The sequence below is a fragment of the Coenobita brevimanus genome, chromosome 64 (assembly GCF_032717465.1).
Source record: "Coenobita brevimanus isolate Jiangsu-jjx chromosome 64, ASM3271746v2, whole genome shotgun sequence".
Taxonomy (NCBI): Eukaryota; Metazoa; Arthropoda; class Malacostraca; order Decapoda; family Coenobitidae; genus Coenobita; species Coenobita brevimanus.
In genome coordinates, this window is record NC_137017.1 from 32678766 (window position 1) to 32687805 (window position 9040).

Consider the following 9040-nt stretch of genomic DNA (forward strand, 5'->3'; position numbering starts at 1 on the left):
CAGCCATTGTTCTTCTCCTAGATCTATCAACAGTGGTGTTCCTCAGGGCTCTGTCCTATCACCAACTCTCTCTATCTTGTTCAATTATCTAAGCCATACATCTAATCTTATCCACTCGTATGCTGATGATTCCACTGTTCACCTTTCCATTCGGTTCCTGCAACTTCCATTTCAGCAGTTACTTCAACAAACAAGGGATGAGGCAATGGCACACCTAATGTTTGACTTGGCTCATATCTCTGACTAGGGTAAAAAAAATATTGTTTTTAATGCATCAAAGACTCAGTTCTTACACCTATCAACCCGTCAATATCTTCCACAGGAGTACCCATTAATCATCCTTGAACATGCTTGGGGTTTCATTCACTTGGGACATATCATGGAAAGATCATATTGCATCTCTTGTAAAATCTGCTTCCAAGAGACTAAGCTGACTCCGTGCCTTCTTTACCCCTGCACGGTTGTTGACTTTATACACTGGTCTTATTCGCCCCTGTTTAGAGTACAACTCTTATGTGTGGGGAGGCACCCCACATACAGCTCTTCTCAATAGGGTGGAGTCAAAGGCTATTCGTCTCATCAGCTCTCCTCCTCTTACTGGCTCGCTTCAACCTCTATCTCTTCACCGCACTGTTACCTCTTTATCTCTTTTCTATCGCTTCTTCAATGGTCACTGCTCCTCTGAACTGTCTGCTTGCATCCCTCCACCTCTACGACGGACGCATAGCACCCGTCTAGCAACAAACTCTCATCCCTTTTCTGTCCAACTCTCTAATGAAAAAGTTAACCGTTACTCCCAGTCTTTTCATTTATGCAACAGGTCAACTCTGAAACTGTCTCCCTCTGTCTGTTTCCTACTTCCTATGATCTCCAGTCTTTCAAATTTAGTGTCTCCAGGCATCTCAAAATGAATGGATCTTGAATTTGGCTCTCCTTTGTATTGTTTTTGTTTTCTTGGAAGGAGCGTTCATGTGGGCTCAGCCTTTGGTTCCTTCTTCCTCGCATTGAAATATATATATATACAGTATATATAACTACGCGAAATTGCGGTCAGCTTGAAAGCGGGTGACTCTGAAACAGAAATAATTTGACTGGGGCTGAAACATTCCACACAGTCATCACTTTGTCAGGGAGATCTTGTTGCAACCACACATTGTTGAAGTCCAAGCTTGGATTCTCGCAGTGTTTATGAATTATTACAGTTCTGCTCATTCTTGTACAGCTTTGCAGCTTTTTGTTGTTAGTACTGGGCAGACTGCATAAAACTTTTGCTGATGGTAACTTGGGTGTTGAGGGAAGGTTTATAGGTTTGAGAGCAGCTTTCAGGTGATCAAGACTGATTTTTGTAAGTATAGAACACTGTTTAGTGACCACTGGCTTTGTTAGCATATGTGTTTTACTTGGTGGCAGTTCACATCACCACCACAAATTTGAGGGCAGCGGTTGTCCCTAATGATGCCCTATCTTTCAATAAACATATTTATATACAGTATTTTGGCAGTGTAGTTTTCCAATCTTGTTGAGAGGAGTGGCAGTGAGTTATTTGAGAGGAGCGTGTGGAGTTTAATGGAGAAACAGACCAGCAAATGAGGAAGTTAAGGAGCATTGTGTTGATGTGACTATGTTGGAAAGCATTTTATGTACCTTGAGATGGTTTGACCACATAAGAAAACTGGATTAATTTTCCAATAGCCAAGCCAGCAATAAATGTAAAGTTGGCTGTATGTGGTCTGGAGACCAATGGAGGGACACCCCTATTCCCATTGTCTGTCAGCCATTTAGTCTCATCTGGCTAAACATTTGTCACAATGCTTGAATGTAAAGCCATGTGTGTTTTTCTCTTCACAAGTCTATTACTCATGGATACATCTTCCCTTTTTCTTCCCATTCAGGTACTTTGCAACTATTCTCTATTCTGCAAAATCTGAGTTTTGTACCCCATGAATATGTCAGTGAATTACACTCTAGTGCATGGTATTTTCCTGTATATTGGCCTATATACTTCTGAAGTTTTATACGTTTAGGAATATTGGAATTACTGCTGTGCTTGTACTGTTTTTATAACTCAAATGCTTTATCTTCCAGAAAATGCACAACTTCCAGCTGAGTGACTCCTCTCACCTGCGTGTGAGTTTCAGCAAGAGCACCATCTAGACGGACTGATTGACTGCAGTTAAGGGAGACCACACCTTGGACTCCATCGCTGCATAGAGACCCTGTAGTATAATGTAGTGTAATGGTGGAGTTGTCCAGTCTTCATACTACAGGGTTTCCATCACTGCAGCAACCAAGGCTCACCGGGCTCACACAACCCAGAGACGTGGTTCCAAGTCATGAGGATCCTGTGGCAACATTACCCCACAAGTCGGCCCGTGAATGGAACCGACATTTTTTTACCTTAGGGCATGGCATTTTTATTAATATAATTATACCTAGCTTAACCAAATGTGTTATACTATAAGGAGGCAGGACCTAGAAGTATTTACGTACAAGTGAGAGAGATGAAAATGAGCTGAATTCAGGAAGATACATTTAGTTGTTGTAACTCAAATTGCAGTTATATTTTACTATATACCCATCAACGGATAGGGTATTTGGGTGACCAATACCTGTGCACATTCTGCTATAAGTAATTTTTGCCAGACAGCCTGAATGTCTTTTTGTATGTAAGGTGAAGGTTTTTGCAGTATTAGGGGTTATCTTACCCCGTCTTGGGTAAGAGTAGACTTCTGATACTAGTATTAGCACAGTGGTTCCTCGTGCTCTCTGAGATTGCCAAGGACTTTAGTGTTAAAACCTCAGCTAGCATGAGCCAGAATTGATTGTTTTTAAAATGGTAGCTCTTTTTATTTTAAGTGTTTTGCAAGTGATTCATGTTAGAGCTAGATTGTGTAAGAGTAATTGAAATTAGGGGAGAAGAGATGAGGCAAAATTTTTATTGATATTATTTATGAAAAGTAGCCATTAAATTAAAAAAATTGATACCAATGATATTTTCGGACAAAATGGAGGATCTATTATAGAAGTGTTGATAAGGTAATTTATCTCACAATGTCAGTGTTATGAAAGCATATATTTTTGCATTTTTGACGTCTCCAAAGTGTAAACTGATACAAATCCTTTTCTTGATCAACTCTTTTTGTCTGGGATTTTTTCTCTTGATCATTCCAACTCTGAAAAGATCTTCTTTAACATTGCTTGATGATTCCAATGTTTGTAGGGTAGGCAGACAGGGGCTGTGGTTGTGCCCAGTTTTAACGCAAGCAATGACTGGAACAGCTGTTACCAATAATTGTCCTCCTGTACCTTGAGCAGCAAGTGTGAAAGTGAGGTTGAAGCTGGTAATATCAGGACTGATAAAACCTTGCTAGGGCAACCAGAGAAGACTGCAGCTGTAGCCATGAGTATAGGTGGCTTGGTGTAGACTTCCTGTCGGGTTACCTATGGTATAATTCCACCCATAGGGATGAATGGTACATGGAAGGTACTGAGTTGGCATACCCAATGCCAGACTGTCGGCAGTTCCCGGGGCTCCGTCAGAAATGGTGCGGGTGTGAAGGCAGCCAGGGACAGTGAAGCGGACTGTACCTGAGTGGGCTCTTCCCCCACCCCTCTCTGCCACCTGGCCAGTCTGTGGGTGGGCTCTTCCCCCCCTCCCCCAAGTCGTGGCATTCATTAATTGTTGTTCAGTGTATGTAGCCAATAGGAAATTTGATTAGCTTTTATTAATGATGATATACAAAGTATTATTTGTTATTTATCAAAAAATTACCTAAAAAAAGGCAAGAAGCACAAAGGTTGAGCCATGCACCCAGGAAGTTGGCAGTACCCCATAGCTTGTTGCTGGAGGGCAAGGCTGTGCACTAAGCATTCCCATGATCATCATTAATTTTGAAATGTTTTCCTATCATCTCCATGCCAGGAGGGGGGAGGGGTAACCCTTCTCCTTTAATGTCTGATAAATTCTTTGAATTGTAATTTTTCCTGTATTTCAGTGCTGTATTCCTTTTTTCACCTAGCAGTATTCCTACAGGCTTTAAATAAGATGAAATAAGTGCCCCTGCCCCCCTGACAACCAAACACTAGTGTCCCATGTGTCTGAAACTTGCGGCGAGACAATCTCAGAAAAACTTTATAGGCATCTAGTGTGGTACAAGGTCTACACAGTTATACAAGAACACCTGAATGAGTTGTTCATGACTCAAGGCACATAGTTGCCAAGTAGAATAGTTGAAATATTTTTTCTAAGCTGATTAGGAGCTTGGGTGAGGTAATGCTCTCTTTAAGATCAGTGAGAAGCACTTTTATCAACTGCTAAATTGGACCACACTGGGAAGGCTAGTAAACACTAATTTGCACATATCAGTTTCAGAGACTATTTTTGTACAACTGTGGTGCCTTTCTATGTGATATTCACAGTGTGGCACACGTCGGTCATTGGTCAGCTCGGACATACCTTACTGATGTGGATAGTGAGGAGAATGTTGTACCCTGTACTTTCTGCCTAAACCTGCTGCGTCCTTATTCACCAATTCGACCTACTCCAACTTCCTTGGGTGCAGTCAAGCAACTATTTTTACATCTACATGTGTAGAACTTGTATTTCCTGTTTAAATCATGTGTATGTCATGATGAAAGTAAAAGAACCTCTTTCTCCATTTTAGAAGATTCAGTCTAGCTGATGGTCTCTTTCTCAAGTTCAACTCAAGGGTCTCACTGGTTCATGCTTTTTCAGTCTTCTGTAGAGGCATCATCTTGCCCCATGACAGCCCTTTCTCTGAGACCATTGCAAAGGCCACAGCCCAGTTGGTGTACTAGAGTTACGGGGGTTACTGCGTCAGCACACGCACTTCCCACAAGGGCCACTGACACGACATCTAGTGAGCTGTTTCAGTTATATAATGAAACACTTGAGAAAAAGGCCTAGAAGTTTTGTGCCTCATACTTGTATTTGGAGGGAACAAAGTACCTTTACATTACTCTTCTAACATTGTAATATTTCTTAGAAGTGTGTAATTTTCTCTTTTTCCCACTGCTTCGATGTAACCAACTTGTATACTTATCTACTCTTGCAATTGTATCTATAAATACCATTCAGATGTGCTCCCCAGGTTTTGCCCACCTACTGGTTTCGTAGTTGTAATGAATATTTGCACAAACCTTTTTTCAACAATCCATGAATGCATACTGCATAGATAAATTGGGATATTAATACATGAATCCAAAAGTAGCAGTAGGGCTTGAACCTGGTGCCACTCCCACCTGACATCAACAGAAGAACAGATGCAACCCCTTGATCTGGGAAGCAGATTTCAAACTCTGGAGGATCACCATCGCCAGAAAGACAGCTGAGTTGTGCCTTGACCAACTTTGCATCTTTTTACCTATCAGTGCTCGCTCGCTCACCACACCCACCTCTCCTGCACACCTGGCTGTCAGGGCTTCTGCAACACAATAGTCCACCCGAAATGGTTTTCAGAAGTGCTTCATAACAAATGCGCAACTGAAAAAAAAAAATTAGACTGCCCAACACAGTTCAGGTCAGATTCAGGGAGGGGTAGGCACAGCTAAGGGTAGGGTGCTAGACCAACTCTCCTATTGCACCTTCTTTGGTAAGGCCCACAATAACTTCATGTATTAACATGTATTCTTGGAATCCAAATGGTTTTAAATTCATTGTTTTTATTGTGAATGTGGAAATGATGAATGTTCATGCATAATTCTGCATCTTATTCCAGGATGATATGAATCTGTCTACTTTGTGTTGACAATGCTAGCTCCTTTATGGACTGTCATGGTATTAGGCCAACAGACATATTTGTCTATGTGGATGGATCTGAGCAACATGAGCCAGGTACTGTGTTTAAGCATTATCATTTTGTAATAAATATGTATTTCGATAGAAGTGTATATCACTTAAGTCCTTCTAGCAGGGAGGGCATAATGAAGTAAAACCCGCCTTCTATGTGTGGAGAATGCGATGGTGTCCTTAAAGATTTACAGGCAAGCTGCTCGGTGGCTGAACCTCAAGGAGCATCACTTGATGGTTGACCCGTTGTGTGTTTAGGCTAGAGGCTATTGTGTAAGGTCAGGATTATCAACACTAATGCCTACTACTCTGCTGCTACTGCTGCTGTTTTCTCTCTCTCTTCTTAGCCCTGGAGTTACTTTTTGAGTATCTGCTCTCTCCACAACACTATAAACCTTTGACCATTATTTTTTTGAAAGAAATATTCACAAGATTAGCTTTCACTCCTCCTATTGCTCTGTTATTAATATGTTTAGAGCTACTGGTACCTCATCTTTTCAGCCCCTGTAAATCCTGCTCTCTCTTCTCTCTCTCTTTTTCTCTACATTAATGCTAGGTCAGCTTAGGTCATGCTAGGCCACTAACTTCTGTAGCATTTTTGGTATTGTATTATTATTATTTTTTTGGTTTATTCAAGTTTGAAAATAAACAGAACTTTAGTTACTATTGGGTTAGGATTTCTGATTTATTTGTTTCATGATATATTTTCATGACTGGATGTATATTTTTGTTTTCAAGTGATTTTTCACATAGCTTTTAAATTTATTTCCTTGTACTTGTATGAAGGATTTTTTTATTGTTATATTATTTTGGTGACACCTGTGGCCAGATGTTGGCTAAAATTTTATAGTCACAATGCCAAGGGTTGTCAAGTTAGTTCCCTAGTGTCACCTGGTCATGTCTCTAGAACACTTAGCCACTATTCCTGCCTCCTATACCAGCTGTATCTTACTGTCACTTGATCCTGCATACATTTCTCTTATATGTGTTTGTAAATGTACCACTCGTGTACTACTACTTGGTGTGTTAGTCATATCACTGTTCCATTCTATTACTACTACTACTACTACCACTACTACTACTACTACTCAGCTGTATTTGTATTTCATTGTAGAGGTGCTTGGTTGACCACATAAAGCCTACATATCTACTCTAATTCTTGTTCTTTTTTCCAACCCTTCCTTCAAACACCAACCTCTGCAGTGTCCATCTATTCTCCTAATGATAACCTCAAGTTCCTACACTGCAGCCTTCTAGTATGAATGAGGTGTTACTTCAGGGATGGGGATAAATCACTGACACAATTTTACTATCACCTCTGCTTGTTTTATGCCTCTTCACAGTGAAGTCTTCCCTACTTATTTTTCATAACTGATCTGGTCTAGTACTGTTTCTTGCGAGGTATTTCTAGATTTCCATGAAAGGCTGGCTTCCAAATATTTCTCGACCATGATGTGATAAAACTGAAAAATCCCAGTAAGCCTGATGTGTTTTAACCATATAGGCATGATAATGAGATTACTACAGAACTTAATTGTACAGTGTGCCATGTGCCCTTTCATATGAATTGGATAGAAAAAAAAAAATCTAAGCAGTTTATCCTAATACGGTATAATTCTTTGACTCTTAAATTGAGAAAACAATGTAGCCTATATATTTTCACCCAACAATATTTGGAGCCACCTGCTTCACACCTGTACTACAAAGCCTGAATTATTACAGAAGTGAATAGGTAGTAAAATTTCCAACAATGGGTCAGTTTGTGAAGAAATACTTATGGCTGTAACCAAATGCAGAAATATTAATAACTGCCTGGTACATTGTTAAACAGTGCTTATAGAGATATGTAGGAAAGTTCTTATTAGAAAATATATATTTTTAGTTAATTTCTTTGAACTTTGAAAGTGCTTGGTCCTGGGGGGGGGGGGATTGCTTACTGTTGGACAGAACAGTGTGGTAAATTACTGATCAGTGGTAACTGCTATGGGTTTCTGAGCCCTTGCAAACTATTACCCTTCATACTTTCATGTTGTGAATCTGAACTGGAGATTACTACAACAGACTTAAAAACTCCATCTTTTGGTGGGAAGAAGGGTCAGGAGAACAGATGATAGATAAATGAGACCATTATGATCACAGTTGAGTAAATGGTATCATCATGAACTTTACACACAAATATTTGTTAAGCTGCAAATATGCGAACAGTGTTCACTAGTACGTATGAGGTAGACACCAGAGTTTCTCTGATCAGAATTACACTGAAACTATGATAAGTAATCCAGTTCATACTGTACTGTTAAAAAAATTAATTTCGATAGCTTTAATACATTTGCTTCTGTTAATTATATTTTGAAATCATGGTCATGCCCAAGACACAACCTGGTATGATGCGGGGCACTCAAGACAGAAATGCATCAATATCCCCCCCCCCCTCAATGACAATGATAACGTATAAGGGGGGGGGGAAATGTGTTTTCTTTTAATTATAGCATTTGTCTACCTTCATATCGGAGCGCCTCACGTAAAAAGTGCAAGCTTAAGAATATTTCAGATCAGTGCATCTCTTAAAATGAGGATTTAATGGTTCTGACCAGTACTGTACTGGTATCATGTTATGAAAACTGAATATCATTGCTAAGAACCTTTAACCTCATATTGTAGCAATGATTTTTTTATAATCACTTGGAAGGTTAAATCAATCTTATGCAGTCATTTAAAACTTTTTTTTTAGCCTCTTACTGTAGTGCAAGTCCAAATAGAATACACAACTTATGCCATTGCGGTGAAAGGTTTATGAGCATAAAGAAGGCCAGCATGTTCTTTGATGATTGCATGTATCGTGGTGAGAAGCAGTCGGGAAAAGAAAACCGAGCCTAAATTTTTTCATACCTTATCTGATTAGGTGGTCAGTATTTGCTTTGTCTTGTAAGGAGCTTAAAAAATATGCAGTCAGTCAGACTATTGAGCATGGCAATATCTTCCACTTTATTCTTGGCATACCCTGACAACTTAATTAGGGATAAAAATTGCAGGGGTTAAATACTGTATACTTTTAATAACTCCACTTAAGCTATAGGACTTTCATACGCTGAATAGAACAATATTTCAGCAGTAAGGATAAACTAAAGGGGACCTCACCTGGATTCAAAGGGATGAGGCTCTGCTAGATGATCTCTGGTTCATTCAGGCCACATACAGTAGGTGTCTAATCAGTAACGTCAAATTTTAAAG

The 9040-nt window shown here is 39.7% G+C and overlaps 1 protein-coding gene across 12 annotated transcripts in view; it reads left to right on the top strand.

The window, feature by feature from the left end:
• The window catches only part of heph (polypyrimidine tract-binding protein 1 heph), a 334912-nt gene extending 327661 nt beyond the window's left edge, over positions 1–7251 (top strand). For 7 of the 12 annotated variants that reach the window (XM_080276227.1, XM_080276228.1, XM_080276223.1 and 4 more), the window contains one exon: positions 2086–7251. In XM_080276227.1, coding sequence (XP_080132353.1) covers positions 2086–2154 — 69 coding nt within the window. In that variant the 3' untranslated portion in view covers positions 2155–7251. The remainder of the gene's footprint in view (positions 1–2085) is intronic. The other 5 variants (XM_080276231.1, XM_080276232.1, XM_080276233.1 and 2 more) reach the window with 1 other exon arrangement.
• The last annotated feature ends 1789 nt before the right edge of the window (positions 7252–9040 follow it).